At 39.9% G+C, this 19,458-nt stretch overlaps 1 protein-coding gene across 1 annotated transcript in view; it reads right to left on the reverse strand.

The window, feature by feature from the left end:
• The window catches only part of sez6b (seizure related 6 homolog b), a 168,711-nt gene extending 162,139 nt beyond the window's left edge, over positions 1-6,572 (reverse strand). Inside the window, exon 1 of the mRNA XM_058633811.1 lies at positions 6,106-6,572. Coding sequence (XP_058489794.1) covers positions 6,106-6,184 — 79 coding nt within the window. The 5' untranslated portion in view covers positions 6,185-6,572. The remainder of the gene's footprint in view (positions 1-6,105) is intronic.
• Positions 6,573-19,458: the final 12,886 nt, after the last annotated feature.

The raw sequence follows: 19,458 nt of genomic DNA on the forward strand, positions 1-19,458 counted from the left end.
GGTGACCCCAAAACCTCAAGGGCATCATCAACACCGCTGCGATTTCAGGTCCAGCATTGCTCGCTGAACGCCTTCTCTCACAAACCAGAGAGAGAACGAGAGAGCGGTGCTGATGAATAGCAGAGCAGCAATCAGCAGTGAGCGTAGCAGCGAGGGTAAACCATTAAGGAGACACAGGGCTGATCACTCATGGAGCTGAAATCGGCCCAAAGCTGAAACAGCAACACTGTCACCTCACGAGTGACTCTGTCTGCACTGTGATTTACTGCACTGCGCAGATACTTCATCAGTCTAATAGCTAGTACATTGGCAGTGCTTACAAGTGCTATATATAACTTGTTTATAGGCTGAGATGTTCTAAAGCTCTTCGATAAAACAGTGTATGAGTAGATGCTGAGCATACAGGTACAATTACTTTAGAGGCTCTTGTATTTTGCGTTCTCTTTCAGTTACTGAAGAACTATTAACATTTAAAACCGCTTTGCAAAACAGACCTCGCCATGACAGGGTCAGGTAGCAGCATCACACATTCAGTTAGACAGCCATGTCAACAACAATCACATCAGAAAGCAATAACTAGGTAATAAAATGGTTAATGAAAGCAACCGCGAGCAGTCGCTACATCCTTTATTCCACACTTAGAATAATGTGAATAAGTGGCACAAAAGTGCAAGTAATTCACAGACAAATATTTTGATTGATCTTCAAATTATATACATTCTTATTAAGTCCAAAGACAATAAGAGAATAAACAATAAGGACCAAAAAAAAAATGCAGCACAAGAATGAACAGTCAAAAAACAGAGAAATTAAAGAAGTGAGGGGGAGAAACTTTACCATTGGACCTACTAAGGATTTACTTAAAGATGTCTGTCTGACTGAAGCTACAAGTTTGTGTTGAACGGTCCCAACTGGGAGTGTTTGCTTCATGCATTTGAATATTTGGAATATCATCAACACACATTCCGGTTGGTGTGATGGGAACCTATGGAAATCAAAAATCTGACATTTTTACTTTTCTTACTCTTCACTCACGACTGCTGCAGCAGACAGTCTGTGGTTTCAGTCGTGCAGTTTGTTTTGTAACAAACTGATTTTAGTGAAAGTTGCGATGGATTTACAACTAAAAAAAACATGCTAAATTGTTAGTACATCCTCCCCGCAATCGTTTTAGATTAAGATTTACTGCTGAACTCCTAAAACATCAGAAGATCATTGGGTGCACAATTGATATGTCCTGAAAACAAGAGAATATTTTTCTAATAATAAAATGTGTAAAGGAATCACACACAATTACTGCCTTTGAATAATTATGACACTAACTAATTGACTATGAGAAGATGTAAAGTAATAATCAATAAAAATGAACAGAGCTTCACAAAAACAAGATTATACTGTTAGAATCTTAATGAACAGACCAGACCCATTATTTGGGTTTTACTTATATATCGTATTTCTAATATCTACTGGTGAGAGGTAACATTTGGTGGCATTTGGTGACAGTATCTAGAATCTATGGACATTTATGGACATCTTGTTCTATCTATTAAAATGAAAAAGGAAAGGTTTTATGCCCATGTCTTGATTTGTATCTCACCTCAATGAAAATTTACCTTATAAATACAGTATGTACGTGTGTGTGTGTATTTCTCATCTTCATTCACCACTGGTAGAATTCCAGTTCCAGACACGTCCCAGAATTGTGTTTTTGTTTGCTAATGAACTTGCTGCATAGGTTCTGGTTATGACATCCATCACAGCGTTCGCCAGTGTTTGCCTTTATGTCTTTGGAGTTATGGTCTGGAAACGCTTTAAATGATGTCACGGTCGTGTAATTTTGCAGTGAATGGGATAAAACATGCACCACTGAGCTTCTAAATTCATTGAATCCATCCGAGTTATATGTGGAGGGACACTATCTTCCTTTCGGCAAGGTCAAGGTTCAAGGTCATCTACTGATAATCAACTCTAGCCGGCATAATTATGATGTAAAATAATGTATAATAAGTGTTTTTTTTGGAAACAGCTATTCAAAGCATGGTACGTTTATTTCAAGCGTTCCTTTTCATTGTATTATGAGTGAAGCTCTCAAATAACACTGTAGTGTGCATCAGTGACAGTGAGGAGCTTTCAATCAGTATCATAGCATGAAGTGGCAGGCAGGAAAAGAGGCCGCAGGGTCTTGGCACTGCTGCACACAGACTAATCGGGCAGCAGGGTGAAGGTTGGCTGATGTAAATGTGAAGTACCACTTTGTGTCAGTGATACTATTAGAGCAAGATGGGTGGACAGTTTAGAAAGGCTTGAAAGACATACTGTATGCAAAGCTGTACAATGTCTATGTGTGAATCTGAGAGTTCAGATGTTACAGCATTGTCTCCCGAAAACGTCATTTTCAATTATATTTCATAAGTTACATTTTCGGAAACTAAGTGTCGTTAGAGTGATAGTGTTTTAACTGCTGTGGTTCTTTTCACACAAATGAAGAAATGTGGTTGATGATAAAAACAATTCTCTGGCTAACGAATGTGGTTAGGTTTAGAAACAAAAGGCTTCTGTTAAGGGAAATATTATATATTATATTACATTTTCAGCATTGGCCCTGTTGGAACACACAGACATAGCAGCGCAGTATGGAATTAGGACACTGCTCTGATTATAGAGTGTGCAGAAATACATAACAAACTCACATTGATGTGTGTTTATTCTCCACACAATTACTAACCACACACACACACACACAACCAATGCATCCACATTAATTAAATAAACAAGAATCGTCAGGAGATGACAAAACCCCCACAAGAGCTTAGCTTTCAGAACCCATTTGGCTAGACCCTTACTTAGCATACAGGCCTTAATTAACTAGAGTCTAGCTTATCTTACAGACCTTACTTTACTAGACTACGCGACCAGTGGCATGTTACGCTTTCATAAAATATGACTAATACTTCTCAATCCCCGACTGTCAAGGCTGTTTGTCAACCCTCACTCCCAAAAAACACTGGATTTTAATTACGAACCCTGGCTTTAAAATGCAAACACAGTCATCTGAAGTCAACATAATTCTACTCTGGAAACAAAATTAATGATGACAGACAGATTTGACTTAATCATCATATCCTCCTGCATCACACGACAGAATAAAACATCACTGCTCAAATGACTTCCAATTTACAATCATTATTGGTGGCAACAAAAAAAACTTTTCCCTAGTAATAATTATTATTTGTTTTGTTGTGTCTTAGTCCTGGAGAGTGTTTTGAATTTAATGTGCTTACTTTTAAATCCCCTGAGGCTGTTTAATATTATTTTCTTGTGGCTATGTTTGATATGCTTCTGAAGAATCAAAAAAATTCATCCAAATCATTAGGAATAAAAACAGCATGTCAATATAATTGACATGACCACTGATCATGTCAGCAGCCACAGTGTGCGCACACACACACACACACACACACACACACGCAAGCAATTGGTCCAAACAGAAATATAATCTGCACCAGACTATAAACTCACAGAACTCTGCACCATGAATGCTACATTTTTACCTCGACATCCAAATAACCTTAAGAACTTGATGAAAATGTTCATCAAAGTGAAACCCGTTAATATCCTTGACTTGATATAATGGGTTTTTACCTGGCCTTCGCCTCATCCTTCCACCAAAATTCATCCTAATAGGTTCAGGGATGTTTGACAAATAAACAAAAATATCAAGATTGTGAGTGAATGGCATCTACGCAGAGACCGATCCTGAGTTTGTTTTCAGACAGCTCCATTTCTCGTATCAATACAGAGAGGCCTTGGTGTGGATTTTTTTTTATTCACACACTTAACAGTATGACAACAGATTTATTAATAAATCCCAGGGACTTAATTTGTGGTGCAAGGACGAGGAAAATATTGAGTGACTGTTCAAATCGCTTCAACTATCCAGGGGGACATCTCTCTCTGACATCGGCCATGTTTTCTAGCCAACTCTATTTTGTCAGGGGATATGAATAATGCAAGCAGGCTGCAAAAACACTATCAGCCATTCCACTACTTTGACAAGAGGACCAGGAGATAGGCTGCATTCATTTGGCACACATTTATTTATTTATTATTTATTTATTCATTTATTGCAGGGCCTGAAAATGACATTTTTATCAGCCTTTTTTCCCCCCCGTCTCGAGCTTTATCCTTTTATTCTCAAAATGTTACACTAAGGCCTGATAAGGAAACTATTGACACATATAAGAAGATGTATGATTGGACAGTGTTTTCTATGTGCTGTGTTCTGGCCCATTCACTTTTTGCACATTTAATTAATTTGTGGATTTAACTTTATGAATAAACCCATGTTCCTCAGAAGTTATAGTCAGTTCCACCATTGTCGCACAAATCCCATTGCACATCGGCACAACAACCAAAACCGTGATGACCAAAGAGCTCTCTGCAGACTTCCCCCAAGAAAACTGTGGTGGAGCACTGATCAGGAGGAGAGTTTAACCCACTACTAAAGCTTCTGAGTCTTCAGAGGAGCAAAAAGGCCCCGGAAGACGCACCAAAACTCTTCAAAGGCTTAGTCAACCAGACAAGAGGGACTTTTGATTCATGAGGAACCAAGCAGTAAGATGAACAAAGCTCACCGACTGGCTGACCTGGTTGAACAGGCACCCAGAGAGGTCAGAGTCAGCAGTCAAGGATCATTTCATCCCACACACACCCTCCCATTTCACAGAAACTTTATCTTATCTAATAAAGCTAAAACTGAAAATATGAATGAACAGAGGAACTACGTTCAGTTCAACATACAAAGGATTGAGAATGAAACCCACTTCATATCAATGGATTGATATGATTTGGTTGGGGGATGAGATCTTCACAGTATGGGTCATGAGAATTTCCCAATTTTGGAATCAATAAAATACTACTCTCCATCTAACCATTCATTTATCTAGCTATTTATTAGGTCGGAAGGATTTGGGGAAAATGCTTACTTGCAATTTCTATTGTGATCAGATTTGCAATTTTATTTTTTGCGTCAACCTTCCGTTCATTGTTTAACAGATTTAAAACATAATGGATAAGATTTCTCACATGACTCCATCAAACTATAAGCCCCTCGATGCCCAATGGCATCCGCATGAGAACTTAATGATATGAATTGTTTCCATTACTGCATGTATTGCTTGTTTAACTCGTATACACAGCACAGAAATCAGTGCAACCCATGGTCGAAATACGACTCATACTGTTTTATAGCTGATATGTGATCCACAAAGTTGCTTAACATTTATTAGAGAACATAAATAAGTAATCTGCTAATTAATTGAATTATAATTGGCCATTGACCATTTGGCCTGAAGAAATAATCAGTCAATTTAAAATAGAATGAATTGCAGTTTGATTTGATTTAAATTGTGAATTCTAAAATGATTAATTATCTATATGGAAAAGGTGATAAATGCAACAACATACAGAGAAAAATAATTGATACTGAGGTGACTTTTCAGCAGGACAATGACCTGAGGCAAACATGTTTTTAAGAGTAAGAGTGACCCCACTAAAGCCCACACTCAAACCCCACAGAGCATCTGTGAAACACGTCGTCATTACACATCATTGATTTACACAGCAAAAACTAAATGTACAGCAATCAATCAGTTGTGTGGAGGAAAGTGTGTGGGGGGTCTGAACACTTCCTGAGGCAACTGTGAATGAGCCTTAACTTTAAGGGGTTTTGACGCTGTGTGCTGTATAAAGTGTAACATGAGATAAAAACATCCCGTATGAAATGTGACCAGACACCGGACCATGTGTTTGTTACATTGAGGTGTGTGTGTGGGGGGGGGGGATCAATAGAGCTGTGTGCGCACATGGAGAGACCAACACCGGGGGAAACGGAAAGAGAAGACAAAGATCCACAAGAGAAAACATCTCATTTAGGAGCAGCGAGGGTGGAAAAGCTCGCAACACGAGCACGTTTCGCACGAGGGGAAGAATTTAAAACAGACAAAATTATATTTATAAATGTATGTTACAATAAATGATTGCGGGGTTGTTTTTTGGTTTTTGTTAAAGGCGAGAAAATGTTTTTTTGGTGGGCGCGATTCTTACCTTCAGCGCCCGGATCCGTCAGCACCGTCACCACAACAAGCAGCAGGAGAGGAAAACAATCTCTCATCGCGTTCTTCATGTTTTCGCTCCTGTTTACGCTTCTCTAGTTTTTGGCACAGTGTGAACGAACGTCCTAGGAATCAACACTTTTTTCTTCTTCTTTTTCTTCTTCTTTAGCAGAACTGAGAGACTGACTGAGCTCCGCCGATCAGCGAGCACACAGGCGCGCACACTGGACGCTCTTCACAAAGCTGACTTCAGCCGTGTGAATTTACTCATTCACTGAGACAAGGGGAGCTTTTAGTTTCGGTCCGCTACCACGACCACAGACTACAGACTCTGCTGAGTGAAGGCTGAGAGAGAGCGAGAAGGCTGAGAGAGGGAGAGAGAGAGAGAGAGAGAGAGAGAGAGGGCTGAGAGAGGGAGAGAGAGACAGTGCTGCCGCCGCTGCTGCTGCTGCTCTGAGATCATATGAGCCTCCGCCGCCGTGCTTCCAGCACCACGGACAGCTCCTAGTGTTGGCCAATGGAACACACGCGGTAAATTGAGCTCAAATGAGTGGGACAAACCAGAGGCTGTGTTCATTTTCTACGTCATAATAACCCAGAGTGAAATCACACCACACTGTCAAAGGGGGGAAGTGTTTTGTGTATGTGTGTGTGTGTGTGTGTGTGTGTGTGTGTGTGCTTTATTAGACCTCTCTCTCCAACTCACACACGTTTCAGGACGTTTTTGAATCCCATTCATAGGTGAATAAAGATATTATATTATTATAAAAGAAATTAGATGAAGTAATAGTATTTATGATAAGCATAAAAATTGTTTGATTTTAGTGGCCCAAGACATTGTCTTATTAAAGCTGCAGTGTTAGTAGTTAGTTAGGGGTATTTCATACAGTATACTGTATTATTCGGCTTTGCCCATATAAACCTGATGAATAAACCCACAAAGAAGAAAAAGGAAATGGCAGAAATAGTGGGAGAGTGGAGAGAGTTGTGAAAGAGTATTTACATCCTTCTGGTATGTAAAGGCCACCACAGCATATCTGCAAACTGGAAGAGGGGGCAAAACTATAAGCAGGGGGTGGGACTTCAAGAACTACAGAAGAAGTCATAGAAGAGACTAAAACATCAGTCGTTAGGGTTCGGGGCAACATTACAATTCCCAGTGAGTGTGTTTTTCCAAAGGAGCGGCTAACACAACAAATTCATAACATAAATTACAAGTAGAGTAAAACGTGCATAATATAATGTAGCCGGCTGTTTTTACAGCCATTTTTCACACTATTTTGGAATCATTTACGCAGATATTTTCAACAGATACATGTTTGATGATGAGTTGCATTTCTTGTATATTAGCATCACCCTTAAATCAATACCATTTTTTTTCAACTGTAAAACTCTGAAGCACTCTGCCAGTAAGTAATTTTCTGTATCATTGTAAAATAGTTGCTTTTCCAAAAGAGACAAATGCAAAAAAATGCAGCATTATCATTATAAATGTATAGGTTCTATATACAGGATAGAGTAGTGATATTTGGAATTCTAATTTATTGTAGATATGACAGCCCCAGAATTATTTTTTGAAAAATGTTATGTTTATGAAAAAAGTTGTTTTTTACCTGGGAAAAACATTATACACTGCCAATTTCCAGCCTCTATTTTTAACTAGGCAACTAAGCAAAGAATTATGTGACACTGGGGAAAATATCAGATCAAATCCACTTTTTAAATGGTTCAATTTCAAAGAAGTTCAATCAGGAGAAGACTGAGAGAATAGATATGTTTGTATTGTATAACTGTCTGTTCCTTGTATGGTGAGCATTCTAACTACAGTATAACCATGTTTTTAGTGTAAAGTCCATAACATAAACTGAACACCTGAAAATGTTTGAATCCACTCTTTCATCATTGACATCTCATATTTATTGGGTTGGGGTGATTTCCTGTCAAACGAAACAAAACTGAAGGCAGCCCACTGTAAATGAACCAGTCTCATACAGAGATTAGTAATGCAGTGACCTGCTCATCAACATGTTTGCTCTTTGAAAATAGCCAAGTCTGCATAAAAAGATGAAGGAACACCCATGAATCATACATGAGTATAGGCGGTGGCCTTTTAGGGGGGTTCGGGCGGAATTGTTGAATGTTTTCCGCTCTGTGATGTGTAACTTTTCATCTTGTCTGTAAGCCTATTCTTGGAAATCTGCATCCTTCCTGCCTCGGATGTGTCTGCCTCCCTGCTTTGACTCAGCACACATTGGTTTGACAGTGTTGCATCAGCAGCCCTCTGTCAGCCCGTTCTGAGTCATTCTTCCACTTTTCCTCTGGCTACTTAAAACCCACCGGATGCCTCTGGGTGTTCTCAGCCTTTTGCAGCCAAGGTGCTCCACATCCCCCCAGTGGTTGTCCAGCCTTGCAGCTGCGCCCCCACCACTGAGGAATGACTCACTGTGTCAGTGCAAGCCTCTAAACAGGGTGTTTCATCTCAGCAACACATCTGTCGTCATTTTCACACTTTTGTGCAGTGATTCAACTCCTCTGTATGAGAAAGTCATGGACTGGCATTACAACATGAGGTCTATTTACATACATTAAAGGAAAAGTGACTGTACTGTACATGCACTCTTTGTGTGCCACCATTATAGGCAACAATCTGGCTTTTGATCAGAAAAACATGGCTGCCACTGGGGACGCGGACAAAACATTTTAGCCCCTTGCTAAAAGGTTCAGCTAATAAACTCTATATCATTTTGCAATCTTAAACCCACTACATCTAAAAGTGCTAGCGCATAACCTTCATTAGCTGATTGCCATTATTCCTCTGCTTGGTCTTTGTGAACAAAAATGATGAAACATTTGTATGCTGCGTCCTTCATTTCACCTAACTGAAGGAGTGTTTGTGTGCATACAGTAACCACTTATAACCTTTTCATGGTTTTCAGTCGTACACCAACCTGTTCCATCTGTCGCTAAAACGAACCGTGTCCTGTGTGCAATGACATTGGTGAGCGACATGAGATCAAAACGCCACTACACTGACAAATACAGAACGCCACGTGGTGCTGCTAGACTTAATCAGCATGGTGTGGACTCATTTGACAATGGTTTGAATCCATCACGTTTTATTTACAGTTAAAAGTTACACAGTATAGTTGTTAACCCTTTGTTCTGTTGCTAAAGTGGCAGTGAGAGCAAGTCTCTAAGTCTCAGGCTGGTTCCCGGCACTGCAGGCATGCACACAGTAGTGTTGACTATGTGTCTTTACTTCATACAACCTCACTTAAAAAATCCTGGACTCTCACTTTAAATAGAAGGGACAATAAATACAACTGAGGAGGGTAGGTCCCTTGGAAAAGGCCTTGTGGTGCTGGGACTATGTGTACTGTGTACATGTGAATGTGACACATGGGCCCTTCACTAAAGTTGCACTCTTCTCTTTGTTCACTCCTTTAAGCAAGCAGCCAGAAGTGTGTGAGATAATAATTAGTGGGTTCTACAACAAGTAGTACACAGCACAGTGACAGATTTATCCATTCCCTTCAGATCAGAAGAGAGCAGCTTGAGCGGCTGAGGAGCTCTTGCCTTCTAGCTGCAGCTTCACAATAAGGCTCCTCTGCACCTCTGCTCCAGTACTGAGGCTTATTTGTCTTAATAAGCGACTGTGTCATGGCTGCTTCTATTAGACATGCAGCTGAGCTGAATGCATTTCCCGTTCGGAACAAAGGATAGATTGCCCCAGTTGCTCTTTATAAAGTTATTGTAGCAGTGCAGGCCTGTCTCTTTGGATGGGGGATTTGGAGAAACATCTTTTGGACAATAAACTGGAGCAGTATTCCTCATTGAAACTTCAGTAGACAAGGTTTTATGTGCAAAGATAGTATTATTATTAGTTTGGTAACCAACCTGAATGTAGAGATAATCAAACTTAACCTCAAATCACATTTTCAATTGTGTTTCAAATGACACTGACTCAAGAACCACTGCACACAGTCTGGCCATGCTACCACTTGGTGAACAGGGTTCAGTCACTTTCCCCCCCTCTCTCTGCTCTGTGGCCAGGGTGGTCATGTTCACACTGCAGTGAAAATGTTCCAGTGTTACTTGTTTTCCTCTTGAGAGTGGGTATTCTTTAGGTATTTACAGTTTCACCAGCAACAGCATTTTTAAAAACCAGAAGAGACCATATTTATTTTGGATTTTAGAGCTGAGGAAAAGACGCAAGGGACCGACCGATCTTGAGAGTCCAAAGAGCAGCAGGTCACCGTGTGTGACATCCAACATCAATCACATCATAGCCATGCCCTAAAGACAATTGAACATGAGCCAAAGTCCTGAAGTTGTTGGAAATGTGACCTAATGATGCACCATGACAAATGAGAGAATGTAATTCCAAGACTGAGCCTAGCCTCGAGACATTTCATTCTAAATCACAGATGTCAACCACATAAGAAAGTAAAAGAAAGTGAAGAAACAGAGTGAAGTTTGTGCAGTAAAATCAAAGTTTGCTTTAAAAGGTAAAAACAAATGTGCACACAACAGTAATTTATCATCAAGTGACTTTGCAAACTAGAACAGGCTCACCCTGAGGATTGCATAATTGTTTCCATAATAACACCACCCAATCACGTCCTTTATGATCATAAATATTCAAATCATAAATCCATGATCAGAATCTTGTTTGTGGTGTTTTTCACTCACTACAGCCAAGCCGTCATAAGTTTGACAGCTTGGCTGAGCCATGTTTGACGTGCATGCAGGACAAGGAGACAAAGAGCACTTTAACTGAGTGAAACAAGGTCAGTCTCAAAACAAACTGATTGTGAATGGAATTAATATTGACAGCTGTAGATTCACTGCGTTTAATCTTACGAGGGTAATGTGAAGAGAATATGCACAGCAAGGAATGCACAACACTAACAACACTGCCATGAAATTCAGCACTAATTTCCATTTCATTCACATGATCAGTATGGAGCAATAAGGAAGATTTTAGTACTTAATATAAACTAATGTTTGTGCCATAATTTATGACAAATGTCTCCACAGAAACATGTGATCAGGATTAACTCGAAACATTCAGTTAACGTGATATTAACGCTAAGCGTAGAACATTACGAGTTGTCACTGATCATTTGAGAGTTCCACAGAAAATGGATGAGCATTAAAAATGTACAGGAGGATTTGTTGATGTTCGACTTTTTGACCCCCCGGTGTTCCAGCTCAGGGCGCTCACTGACATTAATATAAAAAAAAATCCCCACTCGGGAAAAGCCTTTCTGATGGGAGTATTGCTGCTTCGGGTGGGTGACACTCATTTCATGGTGAATGGAGAACCAGGACTTCCATATTTTGTTAGTTTCTGAGGTGAACAAGCATGTGCTGTTAATTTCCATTGCTTGAAAAAGTGAAAACCTTCGTCATTCATCCAAATCCCATCAGAAGCAGAAAGCACAGCTTGCAAACACTTAATAACCAACAAAGAGTCTTCAGAGGAAAGGAAGAAAGATTAGATTGATGCCATAGATTTAACACAGTGAAAAGTGGGACTGAGACTTTCACGGTGTGGGTTAGTTGTTTGAGGAGCTTATCATCCCTTGTTCAACCCCAAAGAAAAACCTACTTGCAACTCATCTTCCACCTTCACTAGCCCGATGAAGCACTGATGTCCACAAATCTGCCATTTGTGAAAATACACAGCAACACAGAACATCTGTTAATGTTTTTTTCCAATCACAATATGACATCTGCAACAAGAAGATTGCACTATATTGTCCATTCACATGGAAGATTTGTCATTGTGTGACAGCTCCGATGGAAATTAAAGATGGATTATCTATATTTATTATAATATTTTTGCAAACGTTGAAGAAAGTGGTTTATTTTTTTTTTTTTTTTGACAGAAAACAAATTTAACACATCTGAGGTAAAACATTTACAGTCGTTCTATATATTGATAGTGACCTTTGTATGTTACCGTTAAAAAAATTATATTGCAATAATTATTGTTATTACTTTATTGCCAGGCTTTAGCCCTAACCCATGCAAATTGCAAAAGCTGCATATCAGGTTATACATTATGCAGCGAGTCTGACCCAGGCTGTTTAAATTACATTGTCTACATTGTGAGCCAGTAAAGCTCACCATGTTCCTCAGCCACAAGTCTGTGACCTACCTGTTTCAAAATATTACAGGAAAATGATATTTTCAGACTGAAATATTGATTGTGTTATTAATATTTTTTTCTTACACAGTCACAGAGCAAGATGATTACATACAAACACCTGATGGGATAACCTTACATGCACCTAAATTATCATTCAGAGACTGAATACACCACCAAGACAGACACCACGTCACAGTACTGATACGACGGCCACTCGATGCCTTTGTTTGTTTCACTCCATGGTGTTAACACAATCAGCTCCACACAACTCTCTGTGTTTATGTTTGTGTTTGTGTCTGTGATGACTGTGTGAGTGTTCCTTTTTACAATCACAATAGACGGCGGCAAGGCTGAAGCATAACAGATATTACGCTAGTGAAGTGAGGCAGTATGGAGCTTTAGGTTAAGGAATTGACCCCGGTTCTTTGAAACATGAGCGAGGTGGTGAGATACAAAAACAAATGTTGAAAGAGATCAGCGTGAATATGGCAATAATCCTGTCAGGAAACGATACGGGTTCACCTGAGGCACGGTGTAATTTTGGGAGGGTAGCAACACTAGCAGTGTTTTGGCAACATGCGTTACACACTGGAGCTTTAATGCTACATAATGTTTTAAATGTATTTGATTGAATATTGAACTCAACTTGAACTCAAACTCAAATGCATATTTACTTTAGTAGAGACTTTAATAAACTTACTCAGAAAAGTAGTTCAAAAACCTGGTGAGGTGCACAGCAATATCCAAATTTTAAAACAGCAAAACACAAGGGGGGTAAAAGATGTGAACTAAAGCAGACAGTCTGACAGAGGAGAGTGGGAGCACAGAGACTAAATACATGAGGAAGGCAAGGAGGATTGGATACAGGTGAAACACATCAGCGCAGGACAGACAATCACAGAGGAGGGAATCAGACAAAAGACAGGCAGTAAAATGGACACACAAGGAAATAACCAACAAAGTAAAGCAAGAAACCAACAGAAACAGAACCACTGAAAAACCAAAGTCCATGAAAATACAACACAAATCCTTCAAATATAAAAAAGAGGTAACAGACTATGACACATAAACCAAATCATAGTTGCAATATCTGTCAGGAAAAATCTCAAAATTTGATATTTACCCAACTCACTTTGCCCTAGCCTCAGGACACCTGTGCACTCACATACTTATGTTCAACTTGAGGGCGGGGCTCTGCACCTGCTATTCATAGACACCATTATTAAGAGCAGACACAACATAGGGCATTTAAACAAAGCTGCATGGTTCACTCTACACACATAATAATTTCAGATATGACAGTTGCATGACAAGAAATCATGCATGGAATAAACACTGACCTTGGACAGACAAGTAGTCCTCATAGAGACCAAAGTCTGGCCCTAATGAGTCCAAACCTCATTTCTGAGATGTTGGTTAAGGTTGCATGTAAAATATGAATTGTGGTTAAGTTAGGGCTGGGGTTACATTTGAACAGAATATGGTTAGAGATAAGGAAATGCAAGTAAATGTGAAGTCCCAAACAGAATAGCAGGATAGCTTTTTTTTTTTTTTTTTTTTTTAGGTGACAGCATTTTTCTGCTGAAAATGAAAGTTTGTAAAGTTTGAGAAAATCTGCATTTTTAAACTCACAGGCCTGAGGAGGATGCTGGTCTACTGACTTGTTTGGTGAGGTTATACCTCTTAAGTAAATCTGAACCAAGGATTTATCATGCTGAACTCACTGATGGATACAACAGTGGTCTAACACCTGTGCACCGTGATGTTAAAATCTCTAAGGGCTTTTGGTGGCGGCACACTCACTGAAGAATGTGTTGATATGACATGACCTCATACAGCCACACTTCAAAAATAACTGAATATATTCATTTGTGCATATTTCTGAGGTTTCCATAAATAATTAGTTGCAGATAAACAGTTCCCTTACAAAATGCCTGCACAACATGGTTACTAGTTAACTTGGAGACGCCTGACGAAGTCAACCCAGCCTTATAACCTGTGCTATCAATCAATTCAGTGTATTTATCATGTAATTATACAATGCTTGTGTTCAGCACAGCTGCTGCAACATAGTGGCTGTGCAGTCTGCAGTGCTGAAGAACAGAATGTCAGAGGGCCAATTGAAAAGTGTAATTTCTATCATTTCAGATGTTGAAGGTTAGTTTTAAGGTAATTATTTCCAAGGCAAATAGCAGATTGTACCGACTGTGCTTGTAGCAGATTATAACACTGCAGAACACAGTCAGATCTAAAATAAAAAGTGTAATGTGCCTTTACACAGTGAGACCTTCTGTTTTAAAGGTGACAAGAGAATGTCACCAGGCTTTAAATTCCGTCCACCTGCAGCCACATATCCGTCACTGCCGGAAATAACACAGCATTCTGTCCATGTGTCTGAAGAGAGAGCACCATAATCACACTTGGCAGCAGGAACACATATATTTGAAGGACATGCCTCGTAGCAGAAAAGCAGTGTTTCGTCCATGTGGAATGAAATCTACTGAACGTGCAGCTTCTCGGCCTGAACCTCATTTGTTTTATACAAAGACAGTCATGTTGGAAATATTTATTTATTTTGCTGGGTCGGCTTTAAAGATGAAATATACGGTATCTTACTGTACGTGTAGCATCTTTGTCAAGGCAGCGTTTCACACCAGCTGCAGAAGGTAAAATGTGTCGCGATAACAGATTGAGGTGCATTATGGGTGGGAAAAAATAAAATCATTTACAACTTTATGTTAAATAGCGGGACACAAAAATGAAAGTATAGCCTCTAGTTCAATGTAACTAAACTTTCGGAAGTTAAATGAGGATAAGGATTCAATCCTTGTTAAGCGTATGCTGGAAAAATATAGCTAAATTATTATTTTTTTTAACCTTTTTTTATGTACTTTACTGCATTTATTGCATAGTACATATGCAAAGGTCAACCAATAGAAAAAAAAGGCATGAAAACTGTTGCTTGATGCTATGTTTTGTGGGGGATGTGAGTCAAGACCTTCTGGTAAATTTCACACCCACAAATGTATACGGACATAATCAACAGACAAGACTATGATTAGACTATTATAAGACTATTAAACTATGATTAACATTGAATAATCCACAGACAGGGCCACAAGTACACACTCAGACACACGTGGCAAAAGAAAACCTGCACCAGGACGCCAAATCATTCATTTGTTACGTCTTCCCAGGTATTTCATATACTGCACAGTTGTCTCAGCAGATATATCACAGCCCTCACAAAGCCGCAATGTATTAATGTATTTTATTTAGCACCTTTGAAGAGTAAATGTCACAAAGCGCTTCACAAATGCTCGACACCCAGATATTAACATATTGTGTGGGAAAAGGTTGCTGAAGCTGAGTGAAGGCAAGAAGTGATGATTGGCGAGCAGCAATGGTTCATGACAAGAAAGAGTGCGATTTCTGCTCTGGAAGCACTGATAGAGACGTATAGAGGAGGCCAGAAGGAGCTGCACTGTGTCTTTGAGGGAGAGAGGGCATGTGCGAGGACAGTGGTGAGGTGAGCAGTTGAGGTGACAGATGGGTTCAATCTGAAGGTGGGATTACATCAGGGATCAGCTCTGAGCCCCTTCTTGATTGCAATGGTGATGGACACCGTGACAGATGAGGGCAGGCAGGAGTCTTCGTGGACTATGTTGTTTGCAGATGATATTGTAATCTGTAGTGAAGGGGGGTGGGGGGGAGGCAGGATGGAGAGAACCTGTAGAGGTGGAGGTATGTACTGGAGAGAAGAAGAGGTTAACAGGAGCATAACAGAATACCTGTGTGAATGACAGTGAGACAGGTGGTACAGAGAAGCAGCAGGGTTGCAAAAGTGGATGAGTTTGGATGAGGAGAGAAGAGAGTGCAGATAGGGTGGAGTGAGTGGAGACAGGTGACAGGCAGATAGCAGCAAAAATGAAAGGGACAGTCTACAAGACAGTAGTGAGACCTGCTATGATGTATGGCTTGGAGAGAGCGGCACTGTCTAAAAGACAGGAGGTGGAGCTGGTGGTGGCAGAGCTAAAGATGCTGAGATTTTCATGGGAGTGACCAGGATGGATAGTATTAATAATGAGCATTATGCAAGAGACAGCAACACATTTGACAAAGGATGTTGGAGATGGAGCTGCTGGGCAGGAGGAAAGGAAGAAGACCACAGAGTAGGATCATGGATGTTGTGAAGGAGGACATGAGGACAGTTAGTGTAACAAGTATGTCGACATAAAGGACAGAGCAAGATGGAGGCATATTATCCACTGCGCTGGCCCCCAAAGAGAGAAGCTGAAAGAGGTAGATTCATCTCCTGATTATTTTCTGGAATACTTAATAGGTTGTTTTGTCCATAAAAAGCTGATTTGTGTTTCAGAGAACCCAAAATGATAATGACTTCAAATGTTCTGTGTTTTCCACAAACAAAAAAGAGATGAGAGAAGAAACCTGAAACCGATGAATGATTATTAAAAATAGATGGTGAATAATGAAGTTAACAATTTATTATTGATTCATTGTTGCAACCCCAGTTGTTGTGTGTAGGAGAATTCATTTCTGATTTTACAAAACTTCATAGTAACTTCTTTATACTCATTCAGCCATTTTTCTGTACACACAATGTTGCCATTTCCTCCATTCTGTCTTGACATAGGACAAATCACTTCCTGTGTGCAGCAGGAGTGTCATCTGGAACTGATAGGCCGAGTCAGCATTGCATGGACTCAGACAATAGTAACAGATATTTGTTTATACTTGTACTTACAGAATCAAACCTGTTGGTAATGCAATAATTTTCTGCCAATGATCCCTTACATTTTAGACTTGTTATTTACATGCATTTAAAATGCACATTTTAAAATGCAGCATTTTCAGTAATTCAATCAACAAATTCTAAATCACTGCTCTATGTTTGTCAGTTCATGTCTGCCATTAGAATCTCTCCCTGCATGCATTCCCAGTGAGGCCTTGTGATTGGATCTTATGTATATGAAATCTCAATTTAATATGCTGCGGGTGCATTCAACACATGCACTTCAAGCTGTCCACTTTTCAGTGGATCACGTGAGACATGTTAATGCCAGGTCTGAACAGAGTCTTTGTCCAGAGGGAATGACAACAACAGCTGTCCCACCATCCCCCCAACAGAGACTACAGTCTAAAATACGCCGCAGTATCCAAGGATATACTTGCTGTTAACCATGCATATGTGTATGTGTAAAGACTGCGTCATGTATCCTGTGTCACTTGGACGCATTGGTTGTGCGTGTCCTCACAGATTAACGTCATTCATCCTTATACATTGTACAGTAATACACACAGGAACAGTACAGATGGTATAGCCATAGGTTTTTCAGGTTTAAATGCCTGAAAAAATGGTGGAGAACTGAAAGGGAAGTAGCTCAGAAATGGGGGTAAAAATAATGGGTTAGGGCAACATGCAAAAGATGTGCAGAAAGATATTCTGCAACTGCCACCATAAGCTGAAATCTAAGCTGAAAACTAACCACACTGCAACCTTTTGTTGTCCTGGAACATGGTCATGAAAACAGCTCACTAAGCTCCTGCGGTGTCACTTTTTTTATCTTACAAAATTCAAATTTGGCATTGCTACACGGTTTAAACACATTATATGGTGTGAAACTATATTAACATGTATGGGAACAACATGACACATGTTTGCTGTGTGGCTTAACAGCAATATCTGCTGCCAAAGAATCAGAGGGTCAGAGGTTTTCCTTTATATAAAGATTAAATATTTTAATAAAAAGAAAAAATTAATTTATGAGTGTGAAGCGAGACACTTGCATCATCACGGTTTCTGCTTTTGCACACACAGCAAAAGCAAGTCAAGCAGGCAGCCTGCACTTTTATCCACAAACATCTTCCTGAATCAAAGGTAATCGTGTCTCTCCTCTGTGAGCCCATATCTATCTGACGGGCGAAAAGCGGCCATTAAACCTGGCAACAATAGGGGCCACAGAGGGAGAATGAAGCAACTAATCCGCCAGCAATTCCTGTGCAGGGAAGAGCAGTTAAACTGAGCCATTAACACAGCAGGGGCAGAGTGGAGAGACTACTCCTCAGGTCAGAGCTGTCTCTCTTTCTGCTGTGGCCACTGGAGCTACACATTATCATGGCCAAATGACACTGGTCTCCGCCTGCACAACTTCTCATCTCCTCTGAAACTGAAGTGGCAGGGGACAAGCTGTTCATTATTCATGCTGCTTCAGTTAATCATTAAATGTTACAGAGCATAAACTTGTCCTGTTGGTATGGGCGGTCATCATGAATATTTACATGAAATGCTTGATATTTAAAAAATGTATGACTCAGAATACATTGCCAGCAGTAAATGGCAGGTAAATAGCAGTGGAGTAACACTCCAACCTGAAGGAGGTGCAATTTACTTTTGCCTGACCTTTTCACATGTTTAGTTTATGTCATGGATTTTCTGCCCAACACCAAATTGCAGAGAGCCGACTGTCGATGAGAGTGAAATTAACATGTCTGTTATCTCGTAGCTTCAAATTCATAAAACATGGAGTTTAGTAGAAGGAAGAAACACGTTTGCATCAGCAGCTTCATGAGCAGTAAGAGCCACACACATCACTGACAACTCACTAACAAATGCACCATCTGTATTTAAAAAAAATCATAGTCTGAACCAAAATATAGTCATTTGTCTTGCACTTTGGGTGTAAATGCATCAGCTGCCACGCCTCCAGTGTGATGAACCATTGCCTCAACACACTTTTTGAGCATCCACAGTTAATTGCTACACGATATACTGTATCACATCAGAAATTCACATGGCTAAAAGTTTGGCTATGATTCAGATATAGAGTAGCCACAACACACACAATAAATCATAAATACAGACAAGATGATCAGTCACTCTGGCTGTTAAAAGTGTAAGATGACCAGCTGGTGCCGCCACTGCGTGGGTAGAGAAACCGTTTAATTAGCACTACTGTGTAAACAGCAGTCGTTGTTAGACAGAAATCAAGTCTCTCGGTCCTTCATACTATGCATTATGTTCTGAAGCTGGTCAGAGATTTGGTAAAAACAAACAGAAGGTGATCACATGCAGCAGATGTCGATGAGAGCAATAAGACACAGCAGACCCACTTCCTTTGTTGTTTTCCAAACAATGAAGTGGGAGCTGAAACAAAACTGTTTCTCAAA

The sequence above is a fragment of the Solea solea genome, chromosome 7 (genome assembly GCF_958295425.1).
Source record: "Solea solea chromosome 7, fSolSol10.1, whole genome shotgun sequence".
Lineage (NCBI taxonomy): Eukaryota > Metazoa > Chordata > Actinopteri > Pleuronectiformes > Soleidae > Solea > Solea solea.